Source organism: Bombina bombina, chromosome 9, assembly GCF_027579735.1.
Source record: "Bombina bombina isolate aBomBom1 chromosome 9, aBomBom1.pri, whole genome shotgun sequence".
Classification (NCBI taxonomy): Eukaryota; Metazoa; Chordata; class Amphibia; order Anura; family Bombinatoridae; genus Bombina; species Bombina bombina.
In genome coordinates, this window is record NC_069507.1 from 183,876,420 (window position 1) to 183,900,105 (window position 23,686).

At 35.9% G+C, this 23,686-nt stretch overlaps 1 protein-coding gene across 1 annotated transcript in view; it reads right to left on the bottom strand.

The window, feature by feature from the left end:
* Positions 1-23,686, bottom strand: part of DOCK1 (dedicator of cytokinesis 1) — an 827,740-nt gene that overhangs the window by 278,495 nt on the left and 525,559 nt on the right. The window contains exon 28 of the mRNA XM_053692513.1: positions 4,591-4,692. Within this exon, the coding sequence (XP_053548488.1) occupies positions 4,591-4,692 (102 nt within the window). The remainder of the gene's footprint in view (positions 1-4,590; positions 4,693-23,686) is intronic.

Here is a 23,686-nt window from a genome sequence, read left to right on the forward strand (position 1 = left end):
ATGAGAAAAAAGGGGTACTCACAAGTAGGGCGGCACTTAGACGTGCCAAACCAAGCAGACCGGGACCTCAGCGTCGCCCGGAAGACTCAAAAAGGCAACAACCAATCGTCAGGCCGGACCAAATTCCGTGTGGCCAGTCAGGAACACTGGATGCTGCCACACCTCTCTCTTCGTATGCCGATTCCAAACACTGGCAAGAGGATAGGAGATAGGGATATCACGTGTGAAGCTCTCCCGATTACCGAGAGTTTAGTTAACACACGCCAACAAACTGGATAACGAACTGGATAGAGGAAGGAGCAAACTCCAGCAAAGTCACTTAAACAAATTTATTAAAAAGTTTAAAAACAATGCATAAAAGCAACGCGTTTCTCGGCTACACAGAGCCGTTTCATCAGGCTGTTATACATATTCTAAAATGCCTAGGCATTTCTGAAATGTGTTTCAGATCTAGAGTTGGCTGGAGTAATTATGCCAGTTCCAGTTCTGGAACAGGGGCTGGGGTTTTATTCGAATCTCTTCATTGTACCAAAGAAAGAGAATTCCTTCAGACCAGTTCTGGATCTAAAAATATTGAATCGTTATGTAAGGATACCAACGTTCAAAATGGTAACTGTAAGGACTATCTTGCCTTTTGTTCAGCAAGGGCATTATATGTCCACAATAGATTTACAGGATGCATATCTGCATATTCCGATTCATCCAGATCATTATCAGTTCCTGAGATACTCTTTCCTGGACAAGCATTACCAGTTTGTGGCTCTGCCGTTTGGCCTAGCTACAGCTCCAAGAATTTTTTCAAAGGTTCTTGGTGCCCTTCTGTCTGTAATCAGAGAACAGGGTATTGTGGTATTTCCTTATTTGGACGATATCTTGGTACTTGCTCAGTCTTCACATTTATCAGAATCTCATACAAATCGACTTGTGTTGTTTCTTCAAGATCATGGTTGGAGGATCAATTCACTAAAAAGTTCATTGATTCCTCAGACAAGGGTAACCTTTCTGGGTTTCCAGATAGATTCAGTGTCCATGACTCTGTCTTTGACAGACAAGAGACGTCTAAAATTGATTTCAGCTTGTCGAAACCTTCAGTCACAATCATTCCCTTCGGTAGCCTTATGCATGGAAATTCTAGGTCTTATGACTGCTGCATCGGACGCGATCCCCTTTGCTCGTTTTCACATGCGACCTCTTCAGCTCTGTATGCTGAATCAATGGTGCAGGGATTACACAAAGATATCTCAATTAATATCTTTAAAACCGATTGTACGACACTCTCTAACGTGGTGGACAGATCACCATCGTTTAATTCAGGGGGCTTCTTTTGTTCTTCCGACCTGGACTGTAATTTCAACAGATGCAAGTCTTACAGGTTGGGGAGCTGTGTGGGGATCTCTGACGGCGCAAGGAGTTTGGGAATCTCAGGAGGTGAGATTACCGATCAATATTTTGGAACTCCGTGCAATTTTCAGAGCTCTTCAGTCTTGGCCTCTTCTGAAGAGAGAATCGTTCATTTGTTTTCAGACGGACAATGTCACAACTGTGGCATACATCAATCATCAAGGAGGGACTCTCAGTCCTCTGGCTATGAAAGTAGTATCTCGAATTCTGGTTTGGGCGGAATCCAGCTCCTGTCTAATCTCTGCGGTTCATATCCCAGGTATAGACAATTGGGAAGCGGATTATCTCAGTCGCCAAACGTTGCATCCGGGCGAATGGTCTCTTCACCCAGAGGTATTTCTTCAGATTGTTCAAATGTGGGAACTTCCAGAAATAGATCTGATGGCGTCTCATCTAAACAAGAAACTTCCCAGGTATCTGTCCAGATCCCGGGATCCTCAGGCGGAGGCAATGGATGCATTATCACTTCCTTGGAAGTATCATCCTGCCTATATCTTTCCGCCTCTAGTTCTTCTTCCAAGAGTAATCTCCAAGATTCTGAAGGAATGCTCGTTTGTTCTGCTGGTAGCTCCGGCATGGCCTCACAGGTTTTGGTATGCGGATCTTGTCCGGATGGCCTCTTGCCATCCGTGGACTCTTCCGTTAAGACCAGACCTTCTGTCGCAAGGTCCTTTTTTCCATCAGGATCTCAAATCCTTAAATTTAAAGGTATGGAGATTGAACGCTTGATTCTTGGTCAAAGAGGTTTCTCTGACTCTGTGATTAATACTATGTTACAGGCTCGTAAATCTGTATCTAGAGAGATATATCATAGAGTCTGGAAGACTTATATTTCTTGGTGTCTTTCTCATCATTTTTCTTGGCATTCTTTTAGAATTCCGAGAATTTTACAGTTTCTTCAGGATGGTTTAGATAAAGGTTTGTCCGCAAGTTCTTTGAAAGGACAAATCTCTGCTCTTTCTGTTCTTTTTCACAGAAAGATTGCTAATCTTCCTGATATTCATTGTTTTGTACAAGCTTTGTTCGTATAAAACCTGTCATTAAGTCAATTTCTCCTCCTTGGAGTTTGAATTTGGTTCTGGGGGCTCTTCAAGCTCCTCCTTTTGAACCCATGCATTCATTGGACATTAAATTACTTTCTTGGAAAGTTTTGTTCCTTTTGGCGATCTCTTCTGCCAGAAGAGTCTCTGAATTATCTGCTCTTTCTTGTGAGTCTCCTTTTCTGATTTTTCATCAGGATAAGGCGGTGTTGCAAACTTCTTTTGAATTTTTACCTAAGGTTGTGAATTCCAACAACATTAGTAGAGAAATTGTGGTTCCCTCATTATGTCCTAATCCTAAGAATTCTAAGGAGAAATCGTTGCATTCTTTGGATGTTGTTAGAGCTTTGAAATATTATGTTGAAGCTACTAAGTCTTTCCGAAAGACTTCTAGTCTATTTGTTATCTTTTCCGGTTCTAGAAAAGGCCAGAAAGCTTCTGCCATTTCTTTGGCATCTTGGTTGAAATCTTTAATTCATCATGCCTATGTCGAGTCGGGTAAAACTCCGCCTCAAAGGATTACAGCTCATTCTACTAGGTCAGTTTCTACTTCCTGGGCGTTTAGGAATGAAGCTTCGGTTGATCAGATTTACAAAGCAGCAACTTGGTCCTCTTTGCATACTTTTACTAAATTCTACCATTTTGATGTATTTTCTTCTTCTGAAGCAGTTTTTGGTAGAAAAGTACTTCAGGCAGCGGTTTCAGTTTGAATCTTCTGTTTATGTTTTTCATTAAACTTTATTTTGGGTGTGGATTATTTTCAGCAGGAATTGGCTGTCTTTATTTTATCCCTCCTTCTCTAGTGACTCTTGCGTGGAAAGATCCACATCTTGGGTAGTCATTATCCCATACGTCACTAGCTCATGGACTCTTGCTAATTACATGAAAGAAAACATAATTTATGTAAGAACTTACCTGATAAATTCATTTCTTTCATATTAGCAAGAGTCCATGAGGCCCACCCTTTTTGTGGTGGTTATGATTTTTTTGTATAAAGCACAATTATTCCAATTCCTTATTTTATATGCTTTCGCACTTTTTTCTTATCACCCCACTTCTTGGCTATTCGTTAAACTGATTTGTGGGTGTGGTGAGGGGTGTATTTGTAGGCATTTTGAGGTTTGGGAAACTTTGCCCCTCCTGGTAGGAATGTATATCCCATACGTCACTAGCTCATGGACTCTTGCTAATATGAAAGAAATGAATTTATCAGGTAAGTTCTTACATAAATTATGTTTTTCTTCCCTCTACCTAAAACATTTTAGTTTGTTTTTCAATTGAGTTGTACAGTTTATAGGTCACATTAAAGGTGGAAAAGGTTCTGAAATGATTTATCTTTGTCTCATTTTTTTACATCCCAGAAACCTGACATTTTAACAAGGGTGTATAGACTTTTTATATCCACTGTATATATATATCTCAAAACTGTCTTCAGTCCGACCCTCCTACAGACGCCTGCCTGGGTGCAATGATAGAATGCTATGGTTCAAGAAAAAGATTGCACTCATAGGTCTTTTCAAACAAAGTAAATCACTTTTTAATGTAACGTTTTCGGGGACAATATCCCCTTCATCAGCATGTCAAATGTGAATACACTCATACAATTTATAGTGAACAAAATACACAACACAAATCTCATACCGTGTCCAGTGGCGCGTGCGATTTGTGTTGTGTATTTTGTTCACTATAAATTGTATGAGTGTATTCACATTTGACATGCTCATTAAGGGGATATTGTCCCCGAAAACGTTACATTAAAAAGTGATCTACTTTGTTTGAAAAGACCTGTGAGTGCAATCTTTTTCTTGAACTATATATACTGTATATACATACACACAAACACACACATAAATACATACAGTACATATATATATATATACACACACACACTATATATCGATTCCTGCAAGATGATATAAATGTGGAAGTAGGAGGCCATTTGTGCCGTTTGGCTGGATTTATTCTTGTGAAAATTCACCTCACTAAGATCTTGATTTGCATTTGCATTGATGTGGACTCCGAAAGAGTTGAATGGCACAAGCGGCCGCCTGCTTCCGCATTTGGATCCTCACAAAGGATCTGAATGCACCCAATATAAAATCTTAATGTAACGGGTAAAAATAATAATTTTAATTTTAAAAAGAATTACCACAACATCAGTCCTCATTTTTCCAAATGCCTTGATTAGATGCACATAGTGACAGTCTTCCATTTGCCTTAAAATTGCAGTCATTGAAGCAACAAAATTCCCCTAATAGTGAAAAGAAAAACACAGAAACAATCAATATCTTTAAATATTTAAAAATCATCAATAGCAGGTAAATATTTTCATATTAGCAATATATTTCAGGCACTTCATTTACTTTTAGTTGTTTTATTGAACACATTATTTTATTAAAACATTTTATGGATAGGTAGGACACAATCACTATACCAGAGACCCAATAATCCCTATCAGGTCAGTACTATCATCAATACGACTACTTCTTCCTCCCTATTCTGATAATTTTGCCCCATATTCTTACAGAAATGAATATGTTAACAGAATGACAGGAAATAATTATTACAAATTGACATAAAAAAGAAAACAAGGAATAGTTAGGAATCTAATAAATTCTAAAAAAAATATATTTTAAGAATCAATAAGATATTTTTTAATATTGTATTAAAAAGTATATTGTTATTTATCATATAATTAGAAAAATAAAATTTAAAGAAGAATAGTTCAATTTATAAAACAAAACATCAGATCCTAAATGCAGATTCTGAATAAATAATAATAATAATGCATACAAAGAGAGAAGCGCTCTACCAGGAACGAACAACAGCTCAGTAGCTTGTTCTAGGCAAGTTACCACCTAGGAGTAGCCTCTGTTAACCCAATTGTGCTTTTCACAAAGGAAAACTTTCCTGAAGTATATCAATCTGATCCCGCCAAGTAAGGTCAGTCCAGCATTGAAATGCCAGGCAATTCTCCTCTGAACAAAGAACATGACAACACTAGATGATTGTTTCGCCATTCTGTATTATAACAATAATAATAATAATGTAAGGGGTCAGGGCTGGGCGATCTAGAGTGTTTTTGTAATTTTGCAAGGGTTAGGGTATTTTTATGCAGGGTTTGGGTAGTACCATGTTTTCCCCAGGGAACCAAGGCATACAGACGTGGCCAAAAGTGTTGGTACCATTCAACTTTTTTATGAAAATGCATTTTCTCCTCTAAATTAAGCAAAAATTTACAAAAGTATTTGGTATTCATCATTCTTTATATCAAGCAGAATAGAACAGAAACTTCACTTTTGATTTTTGACTTTACAGATTACTATAAACAGTAAAACAAATGAGAAAGGCACAGACAAAAATATTGGTACTCAACCTAATATTTTGTAGCACAGCCTTTGGAGACAATAACTGCAATCAAGCACTTTCTGTAGCTTTAAATAAGATTTCTACACTTTTCAACTGAGATTTTGGCCCACTCTCCTTGAGAAAACTGCTCCAGTTCTCTCAGATTTGATGGGTGCCTTTTCCCAACTGCAAGTTTCAGCTCTTCTGGACTTAAAGAAGGCCACTTCGGAATGTTCCAATGTTTTCTTCTCATCCATTATTGAGTGCTTTTTGAGGTATGCTTTAAGTTATTATACTGCTGGAGGACCCCTGACCTGCAACTGAGACACAGCTTTCTGACACTGGGCAGTATGTTTTTCCTCTCAATGCCTTGATAGTCTTCAGGACTTTGTTGTGCCCTGCACAGATTCTAGGCCAGGAGCAGCAAAGCAACCCCACAACATCACTGAGCTTCCTACATGTTTCACGGTAGGGATGGTGTTCTTTTCTTTAAAAGCTTCTATTTTCCTTCTATAATTTGCCAAAAAGTTTTATTTTGTCTGTCCAAAGGACATTCTCCCGAAGGACAGTGGCTCGTCAAAATGCATTTTGGCAAACTCCAGTCAGGCTTTTTGTGTTTCTCTCTTAAAATGCAAGGGTACCAATACTTTTGGCCATGTCTGTAAATGAAAGATAGACAAACTGACTTCCCACTAAATTTGGGACCATTTCTTCAACAAGAAGTAATCTAAAAAGATTTTATAGGATTATTGTGTAACAACTATGTGCAAATAATTTTGTAAATAATTATGTTAAAAAAAACAGACTTTTTTAGCCACAAATGATAATGGTGTAGCAATTTGTAAAAAAAGACCACAGTACCAAATATGCTTGTGCATTTGAATCATTAGTGATGATACAAATGCTGAAGTAGGCAGCCGCTCGTGGCAGTCAGCTCTTTGGGGAGCCAGCTTTCTTCTTGTTAAAGTTCAACACACGAAGATCTGCGCAAACCCAGATCTGAGTGTATTGTACTTTCACAAGAGAAAATCCACCCCCAAAAAAGGATGCCGCAAGTGACCTTCTTCCACATTCGGATCATTTGTGCACATTCCTAGTACCTAGTACGCTATCTCACACTTTACTGTACTTTTTTAGTGACCTTATTTTTCAATCAATGGAATTTCTGTAGTTCTCACTCATTATTCCATAAACTGTATCTGATATATTTTTTTTTGCATTTGCCAAGGTTTTGAAAAAAATATTAGACCTGTAAAATAGAATTACATATTTAGATACAAAACTATAAACAACTTAAAGGGATATGAAACCCAAACATTTTATTTTGTGATTCAGACAGAGCATATCATTTTAAAAAAGTTTCCAATTTACTTCTATTATCAAATTTGCTTAATTCCCATGACATTCTGTGTTGGAGAGATACCTAGGTAGGCATCTTGATTACTACATGTCAGGAAATAGAGCTGCCCTCTAGTGCTCTTGCACATTCTTGTAAAACTGCTGCCACATAGTGCTCCAGAAATGGACCAACTCCTAAGCTTACGCCACTGCTTTTTAACAAAAGATACCAAGAGAACAAAGAAAATTTGATACAGACGTAAATTAAAAAGTTGAATTAAAATTGCATCCTCTATCTGAATCATGAAAGAAAATTATTTGGTTTTATATCCCTCTAATTTTGACAATAAAATGAAAAATCTAGCTATTTACATTCCTTAGTCCCTATATGGAAATATAATAAGATTAAAAAAAAGCCAGAAATAATTCCATTGTTCAGTTCAGATCTGGTTGGAAACAGCTAAGTTTCCAGCGAACAACGAGAAAGTTGAAATACCTAGAATCTAAACAAAACAATGATGATTACCCATGGATTGAAAACTCGCTAAGAGGAGTATACTGCATTTTTGTATGGGAAGGAGATGCGTAAATTATAAAAGAGCACAATGAAAATCGTATATAAAAAATCATACAAAACAAATAACTGAACCATTCACACATACATAAGCAGAAAAAATTGTATTGTTAAGCTGCACCAAAAATCGTAACAAAATTGTTCAACAAAAATCATATTTTAGCAAAAATTTGTATGTAAAAAACACAGGGATAAATCGTATTAAATATACAGTGTAAATCGTAACTTAAAGGGACACTGAACCCAATTTTTTTCTTTCATGGTTCAGATAGAGTATGCAATGTTAAGCAACTTTCTAATTTACTTCTATTATCAATTTTTCTTCATTCTCTTGCTATCTTTATTTGAAAAAGAAGGCAGCTAAGGACAGCACCATGAACAGCACTTGTTTATTGGTGCTGGCCAATCAGCTAGGACAACCTAGGTTGTTCACAAAAATGGGCAGGCATCTAAACTTACATTCTTGCTTTTCAAATAAACATACCAGGAGAATGAAAATAATTTGATAATAGGAGTAAATTAGAAAGTTGCTTAAAATTGCATGCTCTATCTGAATAACGAAAGAAAAAAATTGGGTTCAGTGTCCCTTTAAGTACACTGGATGTGCAAAAAACACATATAAAAATTCTTACTTATAAAGTACAAAGCATAATTACTGTTTTATCATAAAATGGGCTGAACATGGGCGTGTATTTCTGGCCTATTGATCTCACTGTTTTTTCCACAAACTAAAAGGTGGCGAGGTTGTGACAAAATATGCAAAATATTTAATACCCTAATATAAAAACACAGGATACAAAGGAAAAACGAGGACTCAGGAACTTGATGCCAGGTGACTTTATTTGATACACAAGGTGAGTAGCACTAACACAGGTGTGCAAGGGGTGCTAGATCTGACGTGTTTCGCGCATGCTCACATGCGCTTCATCAAAAAAAACACATGCCTATAAATCCCTAGGGGATTGTAAGGTGCTATACACAGAAAGCAGCGCAATGTGTTTATTTTGTGATGCAGGATCTAATTTCTAAAGTGTACCCCCTGCTGACTACCCTACGCAGTGAAATTTCCAGCGAGCTCCATTACTTTTTTATAGAAGACATCTTGCCACTCGCAAGAACTGCCCCTTATTAAAGATAACCTCACCAGGGCAGGCCCTGCAAGGGTTGGCAGGAAAAACCACATCAGAACCAGCGAAGTTTAGATTATTGGCCACTTAGTCTTGCACTGTGTATCTACAGTATATAAATGGTCTTTAGTAACTGCAGGTCTAAAAACTATTTCCTCGCAATAAAATCTACTACACTACTGATCTTGCATCTTTGTATGCCAATATACACAAGTTATAACATACTGCCAAAGGTGTGTCATGATTAACCCACAAGGAAACTACTCTACTTTGCTTCCACCTGGTGACTGGTCAATTAACCTTTCAATTGGCTCCTCAGGAGAAAGTAATTATGATTTAAATGTTGGACAAAGTCTATTGTGCACATTGTCTTTTTATCTTGTACTTCCATCACAAATTGGTTGCACCAGGGATATTAACCCTTAACTTCAATTATAATAATAGAGTCAGCCCTTATATACCCTCTATTTATATAATAAAATTCAGAGCAAATAAAATAAGTAAATATAAATATATATATATAAGTTTATTTTTTGAGGTGCAGACAGCATATCTTTAAATCTTGAGTGTGTGTTGCATTGTGTTTGTGTTATGAAGATAAAAATAATATTAGTTATAATTAATTTATATAAATATATTATTATTTAAAACAGTTTTTCTCAACCAAGCTATCAGGGGAACAAGTTGTGCCACTGCTCAAAAAAGTATAATATTGAAATGGGATAGAGGGTGAAGACATTTAGAATTGTATATGGTATCTTACTTTGAGAACACAGCTATACTGTTGAAAGCTTTCTAATAATAAATAGTGCATACTATTTCTTAAATCTATGTTTTAATTAACAGAATGCATCTTCGTGTTACGTTGATCAAGCCCTTGCTGTGTATGAAGCATAAAAAAAATATCTGGCGTGTTGCATGAAATTAAAAAAATATGCCAAGTGTGTAAATAGAGTAACAACCAACCATTGATCTTGAAAATATGACAGTATTATAACACATACGCATTAGAAATGTGCATGGAAATGTGTAATTGATTTAGTCTTGAATTATAATTTTGGGGGTGGGGGGTTAAACAGAGTGATTCAAACAGTGCTCTGATATACAAGCCTACAGAACCAATATTGTTAATGTGTGTAGGTTTCCTGTATAATGTTACTGTGTAAAACATTAAGTGGACACCAAGACATTGGTTTACTTATTAAAAGCATTATTAACACTGACATACCCAATTTACTGCAAATACATGTTTTATGGGAGAGATAAAGAAGAACATTCATCTTCATCATGAACCAAACAAATTTGTATTTCTTACATTTAGGTTAAAGTATTAAGCCTATTCTAATAAATACGTTTACTGTATTCTATCAGTCACTCCTGGTAAAATGTATTAGCCTGCATTTCAAGTCATGTCTGATTGCTATAATCATCAATCAAAATATGCTACAAAGGTTAAGAAAAAAAGTGCAAAATACATCTGAAACAGGCAGAGAAAGCATTCAGTATGCATGTAATTTGGGTCCCGAGAAGCATAAAAACCCATTTCTGCTAACAGGCTTTTCATAGAATCTGAAGGAACATTATGCTGAAGTACTCTCCACTGGTCAGTGCACAGTAGATTAGAATCAAAGCTTTTATTCTGCCATATCGCTGTCTGAGCAGCATTTAAAGTGATTTTGACACAACTTCCTTATGTTCCTCACAGCAAGCCATCAATCTGAATTACAGTGAGGAGGAGTGGTTTTATCAAAAGAACACACACGGTTAATACAATAACACAAAAGGCAGACAGAAAGATTAGTGCATGGTACTTGTGTTCCCCGCATGTGTGTATGTAAATTCCCTGCACAGAGGCAAGAGTTTTCCCAGCAGTCACAGCACTATTATGCAAAAAAGTGGGGAGAAGAATATATAAGAGATAATAATACAATAATAAACATCAGTAAATTAAATATTTGTGTCTCAGTTGGGAAGATGAGTTAAAGAAAATAAGTTTAACATGACAGTAAAATAATAAGAATTGTCAGAATTTTCTGTTCACAAATACAATAAATTATTATCCTCTAAAATACAGGAGGAGAGTGGGTTGCTACTTAATTTCCTTTTTAAATGTCAATGAAAAAAATAAAATTGCAAAATAAAAACAAAAAAAACTGTACACTTGATCTTCTAAAGTAGTGTTTCTTGACCCCCCAACTGGACAGGTTTTTATTGTAGCTGAACTAGAGCACATGTAAAATAATCAGCTGATCAGTAACCATGGTTAATAACCAGCTCTCACCACCTGCTGATTATCTCACCTGTGCTTTAGTTCAGCTATAATGAAAACCTGGCCTGTTGGGGGTACTTGAGGACCGTGGTTCAGAAACACTATTCTAAAGGAAGCTACACTCAAGATAATCTTATTCATATCACTAATATGTATTTTTATTACCGATTGTTTACATAGGGCCAGATTACAAGTGGAGCACTATTTAACGCTCCCGCTCGAGCATTAACTGCGCTAGAAGTAAGCTTTATGTGCGCATCGGGTTGTGCTCATATTACAAGTTGAAAGCTCATATGTCAACTTTTTTAAAAATGGAGAAAGAACTCAAACTGAATTCCCTATAAAATACTTAAAGGGATAGGAACAACAAAATTAAACTTGCATGATTCAGATAGAGTAAGTTATTTTAAGACACTTAAATTCACTTCTATTTTCAAATGTGCCTCGCTCTCTAAGTATCCCTTGTTAAAAAATGAATACGCACATATCATACACTAGTGGGAGCTAGCTGCTAATTGGTTGCTGCACATCTTTGTCTCTTGTGATTGGCTAAATAGATATTTTCAGCTTCCTGTCAGTAGTGCAATGCTGTCCCTTCAGCAATGGATAACAAGAGAATGAAGAAAATTTGATAACAGAATTAAATTGGAAAGTTGTTTAAAATTGTATGCTCTATCTGAATCATAAAAGAAAATTTTGGGGTTTACTATCCCTTTAATTATGAAAATAAAAACACCTGGTAAAAAAATTGCAATATTTATTTTTGCTCTTTATCCTAGGACTTTTAGTTTTTGTTTTTTACAAAAGCCACGAGTAGTCGGAATGTTTAAATGTATACAACAGAACATAATTTAACAAACACTGGACTGGAAAACAATGCACATTTTCTAACCAAAAGAACGTACATACATTTTCTATGCAGATCTTTTGCAATGCATTGCTTAATGGATTAAAGGGACACTGAATCCATGTTTTTCTTTTGTGATTCAGATAGAGCATGCAATTTTAAGCAACTTTCTAATTTACTCCTATTATCAATTTTTCTTCATTCTCTTGCCATCTTTATTTGAAAAAGAAGGCATCTAAGCTTTTTTTTGTTCAGACCTCTGGACAGCACTTTTTTTTATTGGTGGATGAATTTATCCACCATTCAGCAAGAAGAACCCAGGTTGTTCACCAAAAATGGGCCGGCATCTAAACTTACATTATTGCATTTCAAATAAAGATACCAAGAGAATGAAGAAAATCTGATAATAGGAGTAAATTAGAAAGTTGCTTAAAATTTCATGATCTATCTGAATCACAAAAGAAAAAAATTGGGTTCAGTGTCCCTTTAGTATGTTTGTTTAGATTGTTGGCTGCAGACAAACATTCTACACATGCATAATAAATTATTTTGAATTAAAAAAAAAGTGTGAGGGTTAGGTGTGCAAAATAGCCATTTTCATATGTGTCATTAAACAATAGTGTAAAGCCGCAAATTATTTTACATTGTTTCAGTTTAAAATAAGGAATATCCAAAAATCAAGAACCTTGAAATTGAACAAAATAAAAATAGTAATCTAGCTATTTGCTGCATGTCTCCCTTTTACTTCTAAAATGTTTTGCAGATTGCAGGCACAGTGGTCCACGAGGTTTAGAATTAGAAATCACAAAAATAACGACAAGAATAAAAAAGAATAATTGGAAATATGAATAGTTATACATAGTAACGTGTTCAATTAAAGGGACAGTCTAGGCCAAAATAAACTTTTAGGATTCAGATAGAGCATGCAATTTTAATCAATTTTCCAATTTACTTTTATCACCAATTTTGCTTTGTTCTCTTGGTATTCTTAGTTGAAAGCTTAACTTAGGAGGTTCATATGCTAATTTCTTAGACCTTGAAGCCCACCTCTTTTCAGATTGCATTTTAACGGGTTTTCACCACTAGAGGGTGTTGGTTCACGTATTTCAAATAGATAACACTGTGCTCGTGCACGTGAAGTTATCTGGGAACAGGCACTGATTGGCTAGACTGCAAGTCTGTCAAAAGAACTGAAAAAAGGGGCAGTTTGCAGAGGCTTAGATACAAGATAATCACAGAGGTTAAAAGTATATTATTATAACTGTGTTGGTTATGCAAAACTGGGGAATGGGTAATAAAGGGATTATCCATCTTTTAAAACAATAAAAAATTCTGTTGTAGACTGTCCCTTTAATTAGCTTCATATATATTTCTAACATTTTCCTTAAAGGGATATTAAACCTTTTTTTTTTTTTCATGATTCAGATAGAAAATTGGAAATTATTAAATGTGTGAAGGAGCGCCCCAAGAGAGGCTTAAGTATACTAATGAAAGAAGAAATAAAGGGGTACTAGTTAATGGTGTCCCAAATGTTATAAAACACTCATAAGGTAAGTAAATAGTATAAAAAAGTGTCCCAGCCTAAGAGAGGATACTGAAAAAAAACTCAGAGAGAAAAAAAAGGGGTACTCAGAAAATCAGATATAGCTTATAATGACTAAGGTCATTATAAGCTATATCTGATTTTCTGAGTACCCCCAGGTGCTGAACAAAAAATGGTCCGACTCCTAAGCTTACATTCTTCCATTTCAAATAAAGATACCAAGAGAACAAAGAATAGAATATATATATATATATATATATATATATATATATATATATATATATATATATATATACATACATATATACATATATATCATATTGGAGTAAATTAGAAAGTTGCTTAAAATTGCATGCTCTATCTGAATCATGAAAGAAAAAATGTGGGTTTAGTGTCCCTTTAAAAAAATAAAAACGTAATTGTCCAAATTAATATCAAATTAATGTTTTTTTTTTCCTTTTTCTTAAAAGTAAATTAAAAGAGCAACAAATTGCAAAAGCTTTAATGTTTATCAGGTTATATTTATTCTACCTACTTTACACACTGTTGTTTGTCAAGGGAAATATACCTAACAAACTTATTTTCATACATTGCTCATTAATTCCAAGTTAAAGAAACAGTCTAGTCCAAAACATTTTATTGTTTAAAAAGATAGATAATCCCTTTATTACCCATTCCCTAGTTTTGCATAACTAACACTGTTATAATAATACACTTTTTACCTCTGTGATTGCCTTGTATCTAAGCCTCTGCAGACTGCCCCCTAATTTCAGTTCTTTTGACAAACTTGCATTTTAGCCTATCAATGCCCTCTTATAAGTAACTCCACGGCCGTGAGCACAATGTTATCTATATGACACACATGAACTAACACCCTCTAGCTGTAAAATGCATTCAGATAAGAGGCGGCATTCAAGGGCTTAGAAATTAGCATATGATCCTACCTAGGTTTAGCTTTCAACTAAGAATACCAAGAAAAAAAAGCAAATTTGATGATAAAAATAAATTGGAAATGACATGCCCTACCTGAATCATGAAAGTTTAATTTTGACTAGACTGTCCCTTTAAATTGGAGATAATCATTTATGATGAGTGGAATATTCATTCTTCTTTATTTTTAAAAAAATGTGCTTCAAAACATTTTTACTCTCTCCAAAAATAAAGCTTTCTTTTCTATTATCAGTTTGTGCTCTTTCTGAAAGGACATTTTCTTAGGCCCCAGCTTCTACTTAGCATGCACGTAAACTCACCATGTATACATATATGAGTCTGTGATTCAATGTTGGCTGTCACATGATACAGAGGGCAAGGAAATCAAAGCAAATTTTAAAAATTTACCAGGAAAAAAAAAAATCTACTGCTTCATTAAAATTCAGAGTTATTGTACTGTCTCTATTATACATTTATTAATAAATGCAATTCTACTGCATGTAATGGTCCTTTAATTACTCTACCTATGGAGGTTCAAGGTAAGTCGGCATCTACCCAATGAGGCTTAAGGCAAGTAAACATTGCAAGCTGTTTACAGCTATATATCTTAGATGTCACATTCTCCCAAATATTTCCTCACACTGGGCTCCATTTATCAAATGTTGAGCGGACATGATTTTCTGTAGCAAATCATGTCAGCTGGACATCGCTGCATGCCAATCAGCCGCTAGCAGGGGCTGTCAATCATCCCGAACGTATCGGATCGGGATGATTTCAATACGCCACCTTTTAGGTAGCGGGCAGGTTAAGGAGCCATGGTTTTACTATGGGCCATTATAGCAGCAACCGCTACTTGAGAAATGGAGTCCTCAGTGCAACAGATTTTTTGATGGGGTGCGGTCTATTGTGAGATATTCTATAAGAATGTTCCACTAAACATGCATTGTTTATCTGCTTCCTTTATTATGATAGTGCTAGTAAAATAAATTAAGATTTGGCTTTCACTTGTTAGTGTCATTCAACTTTGCTTTTGGAAAACTATTCCATTATAGCTATAAATTAAGGGATAGAAAGGTAAAAATGAAATGCATTTATGCGCAAGTCAAAATTGAAAAATAATCATTTTTTGCAACATACTTTCATTAGCAGAAATGCTTTTAGTAAAAGTTATTACTGTTTTCTGCGGCATATGCACATATCCTGTGAGGGTCTGTGCATAAGTATTCAAGATCACAGAGCCGAAGATGGTGTGTGTGTATTGCTTTTGTCAAGACATTTGTATCATACAAACCACCACTGACTCTGAGGTGTAGTGTCTGAATACTGATGCACAGGCACTCACAGGATATGTGCGTATGGGCTGGCTACAAAGCTTTCATTCCTGCTTTTCAAATAAAGATAACAGGAGAACGAAGAAAAATTGACAATAGGAGTAAATTAGAAAGTTGCTTAAAATAAAAAATTTAAATTAAAATGATAATGTCTTATGTTTTGTTAATGTCACTAACATTTCTAGGGATATAATCATAGTACTCATTTTCTAACACACACAGCTGAGTCTCATCTGACTATTCAAACTTATTTTTACTGATACACAAACATGAATCTAACATTAGACAGATATCAAAGCCTTGGGGCTTTATGTTTAACTACTGTGTTTTATTTGGAAAAACATAATTTAATTAAGAATTTACCTGATTCATTTCTTTCATATTGGCAAAAGTCCATGAGCTAGTGACATATGGGATATACAATCCTACCAGGAGGGGCAAAGTTTCCCAAACCTCAAATGCCTATAAATACACCCCTCACCACACCCACAATTCAGTTTAACGAATAGCCAAGTAGTGGGGTGATAAAGAAAGGAGTAAAAAGCATCAACAAAGAAACCATAAAAAGGGTGGGCCTCATGGACTCTTGCCAAGATGAAATAAATTAATTTATCAGGTAAATTCTTACATAAATTATCTTTTCTTTCATGTAATTGGCAAGAGTCCATGAGCTAGTGACGTATGGGATATCAATACCCAAGATGTGGAGCTCCACACAAGAGTCACTAGAGAGGGAGGGATAAAAATAAACAGGCATTTTCTGCTGAAAAAATAATCCACAACCCAAAATATAAGTTTATTATTTAAATGACAAGAAAAACTTAAAACATCAGCAGAAGAATCAAACTGAAACAGCTGCCTGAAGAACTTTTCTACCAAAAACTGCTTCTGAAGAAGCAAATACATCAAAACGGTAGAATTTAGTAAATGTATGAAAAGAAGACCAAGATGTCGCTTTGCAAATTTGATCAACTGAAGCTCCATTCTTAAAAGCCCACAAAGTGGGGACTGATCTAGTAGAATGAGCTGAAATTCTCTGAGGCGGGCCTGACCCAAATCCAAATAAGCCTGAAGAATCAAAAGCTTTAACCAAGATGCCAAGGAAATGGCAGAGGCCTTCTAACCTTTCCTAGAATCAGAAAAGATAACAAATAGGCTAAAAGCTTCCTGAAATCTTAGTAGCTTCAATATAATATTTCAAAGCTCTCACCACATCCAAAGAATGTAAGGATCTTTCCAAAGAATTCTTAGGATTAGGACACAAGGAAGGGACAACAATTTCTCTACTAATGTTAGAATTCACAACCTTAGGGAAAAAATTTAATGAAGTCCGCAAATCCGCCTTATCCTGAAGAAAAATTAGAAAAGGAGATTCACAAGAAAGAGCAAATAGTTCAGAAACTCTTCTAGCAGAAGAGATGGCCAAAAGGAACAACACTTTCCAAGAAAATAGATAAATGTCCAAAGAATGCATAGGCTCAAAATGGAGGAGCCTGTAAAGCCCTCAAAATCAAATTGAGACTCCAAGGAGGAGAGATTGATTTAATGAAAGGCTTAATACGAACTAAAGCCTGAACAAAAAAGTGAATATCAGGAAGTTTAGCAATCTTTCTGTGAATAAAACAGAAAGAGCAGAGATGTGTCCCTTCAAGGAACTTGCAGACAAACCCTTGTCCAAACCATCCTGAAGAAACTGTAAAATTCTTGCAACTCTAAAAGAATGCCAAGATAATTTATGAGAACACCATGAAATGTAAGTTTTCCAAACTCAATAATAAATCTTTCTTGAAACAGATTTACGAGCCTGTAACATAGTATTAATCACTGAGACAGAGAAACCTCTATGACTTAGTACTAAGCGATCAATTTCCATACCTTCAAATTTAATGATTTGAGAACCTGATGGAAAAAAACGGACCTTAAGATAGTAGGTCCAGCCTTAACGGAAGTGGCCAAAGTTGTCAGCTGGACATCCGAACAAGACCCGCATACCAAAACCTGTGAGGCCATGCTGAAGCCACCAGCAACACAAACGATAGTTTCATGATGATTTTGAAAATCACTCTTGGAAGAAGAACTAGAGGCAGGAACATATAAGCAAGTTGATAACACCAAAGAAGTGTCAGCGCACCCACTGCTTCCGTCTGACAATCCCTGGACCTGGACAGGCATCTGGGAAGTCTCTTGTTTAGATGATAGGCCATCAGATCTATCTCTAGAAGACCCCATATCTGAACAATCTGAATGGAGCGACCACCCCCCCCCCCGGATGTAAAGTCTGACGGCTGAGATAGTCTGCCTCCCAATGTCTATACCTGGGATATGCACCACAGAATTTAGACAGGTGCTGGATTCCGCCCAAGAAAGTATTCCAAGATACTTCTTTCATAGCTTGTGGACTATGAGTCCCACCCTGCTGATTGACAAATGCCACTGTCTGTGATATTGTCTCTTTGAAAATAAATGAATGGTTCTCCCTTCAACAGAGGCCAAAACTGAAGTGCTCTGAAAATTGCACGAAGTTCTAAAATATTGCTTGGTAATCTTGCCTCTTGAGATTTCCAAACTCATTGTGCTATCAGAGATCCCCAAACAGCTCCCTAACCTTAAAGGCTTGCATCTGTAGTAATCATGGTCCAGGTTAGCCGAACAAGAAGCCCCTTGAACTAAACGCTGGTGATTTAACCACCACGTCAGAGAGAGTCAAACATTGGGATTTAAGGATATTAATTGTGATATCTTTGTATAATCCCTGCACCATGGATTCAGCAAACAAAGCTGGAGAGGACTCATGTGAAAATGAGCAAAGGGAATCACATCCGATGCTGCAGTCGTAAGACCTAAATTTTCCATGCACATAACCACTGAAGGGAATGACTGAGACTGAAGGTGCCGACAGGCTGCAACCACTTCAAACATCTCTTGTCTGTTAGAGACAGAGTCATGGACACTGAATCTATCTGGAAACCTAAAAAAGGTGACCCTTGTCTGAGGAATCAAGAAACTCTTTGGTAAATTGATCCTCCAACCCTGTTTCCGAAGAAACAACACTAGTTAATTCATGTGAGATTCTGCAGAACGTAAAGACTGAGATAGTACCAAGATATTGTCCAAATAAGTAAACACTGCAATACCCTGCTCTCTGTTTCCATAAAGCAGGGCACCTAGAACCTTTAAAAAAGATTATTTGAGTGGTTGATAGTCCAAATGGAAGAGCAACAAATTGGTAATGCTTGTCTAGAAAAGAGAATCTCAGGAACTGATAATGATCTGAATGATTCGGAATATGAAGGTATACATTCTGCAAATTCATAGTGGACCTAAAATGTCCTTGCTGAATAAAAGGCAGAACAGTCCTTAAAGTCACCATTTGAAAGTTGGTACTCATACATAACGATTCAAAATTTTCAGATCCAGACTCTCCCTGAATTCCAGGTCTGAAACACACTTCAGCAAAGCCTGAACTTTAACTAGATATGCTGGGATGCGCGAGAGAAAAAAATCTTCTCACAGGAGGATTTACTCAGAATCCTATTCTATACCCCTGAGAGACAATACTCTGAAACCAATAATTTTGGACAGAATTTATCCAAACATCCTTGAAAAAAACCTTAATCTGCCCCCTACCAGCTGAGCTGGAATGAAAGTCGCACCTTCATGCGGACTTAGGGGCTGGCTTTTGGTTTCTTAAATGGGTTGGATTTATTCCAATTAATGAAGGTTTCCAATTGGAAACAGACCCATAGGGAAGGATTAGGTTTTTGTTCCTTATTTGACAAAATGAACAAAAACAATTAGAAACTCTATATTTACCCATAGGTCTCTTATTACCTTGGAAATAAAGAGCAAGCAATCTAGATTTAAAAAGTCATATCAGCATTCCAAGATTTAAGCTTCAAAATTCTTCTAGCTAAAAATAGCTAAAGACATAGATCTAACATCAATCTTTGATAATATAAAAAAATGGCATCAGAACTGAATAGTATGTTGCAGTAAGCGAACAATGCTAGATAAATCAGAATCCAATTCTTGTTGCGCTAATTTCCCAACAAAAAAAGTTGATGCAGCTGCAACATCAGCCAAAGAAATTGCAGGTCTGAGATGACCTGAATATAAATAAGCTTCCTTAGATAAGATTCAAGTTTCCTATCTAAAGGAACTTAAGTACTATCTTCCATAGGAATAGAGGTACATTCAGCAAGAGTAGAAATAGCCCCATAAACTTTGAGGATCTTTTCCCAAAACTCTATAGAAATTGCTGGTAAAAAGATACAATTTTTAAACCTTGAAGAAGTACCCGGCTTATTCCATTCCTCAGAAATCATACCAGAAATAGCATCAGGAACAGGAAAAAAACTCTGATGTAACCACAGGAGGTTTAAAAAACAGAATTTACTAGTTCTAATATCAAGAGGACTAGTTTCCACAAACAAAAATACTTCATTTTAAATAAATAAGTAGATTTGTTAGTATCAATATCTGAGGAAGGATCTTCTGAATCAGATAGATCCTCATCAGAGGAGGATAATTCATTATGTTGTTGGTCATAAAAAATTTCATCAACCTAATGAGAAGTTTTAAAAGACCTTATATTAATTAGAAGGCAGAATAGCAGACAAAGCCTTCTGAATAGAATCAGTAATACATTGAAGAAACAACAACAGGCGATGTACTATTTACTGATGGACACAATATCTGCATGTAAAAGTTTATCATGATAACCAATACAAATGACATTCGGAAATATAATGCACTTAGTTTTAGTAGAACCGACATCAGGCAGCAAAGTTCCAACAGATACTTCTGAGGCAGGATCAGATTGAGACATCTTGCAAAATGTAAAATAAAAAACAACATATTAAGCAAAATTTGTCAATTTCTATGACAGTTTCAGGAATGGGAAAAAATGCAAATAGCATAGCCCTCTGACATAGAAAAAGGCAAGAGGCAAATAGCAATGGGGTAAATTAAGGAAAAAATTTGGCGCCAAGTATGACGCCCAACGTAACTAAAATTGTTTTTGGTGCCAACACATCCGGAAATGACACACTCGCGTCACTAACAACAACCCTGTGTAAGGAACTCGGCGTCAACTACGTAGTCGGAAATGACCAAGAATGACGCAATAAAATCTAGCATTTGGTGCACCCGCGGGCCTAATACTGACCGCAATTGCAAAAAATTTAGTCAATTTTGAAAAAAAGACTAAACCCCAGGTAAGAAAAATATTTCTCAAAATGTTAATTTTCCACAAATATGAAACTGACACTCTGCACAAGGAAATACATGAACCTGACTCATGGCAAATATAAGTACAATACATATATTTAGAACTTTATATAAATGCATAAAGTGCCAAACCATAGCTGGGGTGTCTTAAGTAATAAAAAAAACATGCTTACCGAAAAGACACCCATCCACATAAAGCAGATAACTGTTTCAGTACTGGTTTGGCTATCAGTAGAGGTAATGGTATATGAGAGTATAGCGTCGATCTGAAAAGGGAGGTAGGAGATGAATCTCTACGACCGATAACAGAGAACCTATGAAATAGACCCTCGTTAGGGAAATCATTGCATTCAATAGGTGATACTCCCTTCACATCCCTCTGACATTCGCTGTGCTCTGAGAGGAATCAGGCTTCAACAATGCAGACAAGCGCATGTCAACGTAGAAATCTTAGAACAAACTTACTTCACCACCTCCATAGGAGGCAAAGTTTGTAAAACTGAATTGTGGGTGTGGTGAGGGGTGTATTTATAGGCATTTGAGGTTTAGGAAACTTTGCCCCTCCTGGTAGGATTGTATATCCCATATGTCACTAGCTCATGGACTCTTGCCAATTACATGAAAGAAATATGTTTTAGGCAAACTTGCAGCATGGCATGTAATAGATTAATGCTAGAGAAATCTGTTTTGTTTAAACCACTACTGTGGTTATTGTAGACTGCAATCTATTAATCAGTGAATAAGAAACAACCTACAGACTTTAAAGTTTATATGTGTACTATTGCAAGTTCAGTCATAGAAAGAAAAGAAAAAAAAAAGCATAACAATATTTTTGAAGCATTTATGTGTCTGTTTGTTAGAACAATTTACAAAGTTTTGCAGGTCAAGAGCATTCCATACCCCTTCAAACCCTCAAGTAAAATGTTCAGATCTTATTTTAATGTGGGCAATTGGGGTAATATGTAAATGAGCTCCTGCACTGATTTACTGTGTAGCATTTTGCAAGGTCTGATAAACAAACAACAAGTATGCACGCTAAGCAAAAGTTAACCATATTGCCAGGAATTTGTCTTATGACTGCGTAGTTGAGCATATTTAATTTAAATAAAAGCCAAAGATTGCAAAAAAGTTGATCTTTTTATTTTTTCTAATATGCTCAAATTTGTACAACAAAAAAAAAGGCTCTGAAATTCCTGGTAGTGGAGGGGTTAATGTACTTTTAAACCAAAACATTCTCCACACATTTAAGGAAGAAACAGAACTAACCATCTACAAATAAATCATACTATCTAAATATAATATAGGCTAACAAATGTTATAACTTGTTTACAGTGCTCACTGGGAAAGCTATAAAAGTAAAGTGAAAATTAAAACAGAGACTGAAAATTAATATGGTTTCACACTTGGATGTTTCAGGCAGATGGCTGCATACCATTTTGGTACAACTGTATCAAGGTGCGAATTAAAGAGATTGCTATGCACTTTCTTCTGGGACATTCTTATCCCTTTACTGTGCATAGAGATAGATAATTTGCTATATCCCTAAAACTCATTTTAATTTTACTAAAATGACTTTTTTTCCCTCTAACAGGCAGTTTTACATTACATTCTATACCACGAAATCCAGAGAATCACTAACATCTCCCCCTCCTGAAGTGACAGGGCTTATATATCCTGTGGGGACACGAAGGCATGTAACATTCTGGTTAATTTCCTCTACTGCTCCCATATCACTCTTGGCCTGGAAAACTGAACACTAGTCATATCTGTCAATTCTCTCACACTGATGTGTGATCTATCAGCTGTGAACAGCAGACCAAGAAGAAATTATGGAACGCTACACCCCCAAAGTACTCTCAATAATTAATATTGAGTGTTCACTTGCATATCATTATTGCTTATCGCCATTGGTTGCACATGATTTACTAAACTATATAAGTTTCACATCTATCTCCATGTGTGTCCCCCCCCCCTACCCTCCCTTTTCCTTTAAAAATTATATGATAGATGGAAAGATAAATAAATTTCTAGTGATATTTGCCTTATCAGACACAGACGCAATGGATAAACATAATGTAGTGTAAAGAAAACAACTATTTTAGCAATTAAAATTAACAGCAATAATACCATTTAATCCCTTAAAGGGCCAGTAAACCTAGAAAATAATGTTATATAACTCTGCACATAGTGCAGAATTATATAACATTATATTAGTGCTAGCTTTATATAACATAATATTGCCGCTTGAATTTTTATTAAAAAAAAAAAAAGAGGTTTTTTCAGACCTGTCCTCTGTGCTCTACTGACAGAACAGGAGTGAGCTACATTTAGTGTAATGGCGCGATCGGGCCGTGTTGTGACTAGACGGCTGCCCAGATGCGCTCTGTGTAAAAACCAGACCCGCTCAGTAGAGCACAAAGGGCGGGTCTGATAGACCCTCTTTTTTAATAAAAATTCAAGCGGCAATATTATGTTACATAAAGCTAGCACTAATATAATGTTATATAATTCTGCACTATGTGCAGAATTATACAACATTATTTTCTAGGTTTACTGGCCCTTTAAGGACCAGGAATTTCAAAGTAAACTTGCCCAAAAAACTGTTTAATTTTTAGCATTTTTGCTATCACACAATTTAAACCGAAATAGAGCCTTGTTTTTTTTTGGTTTGTTTACCTATCAAAACTATATATTACTAGCTACTACGTC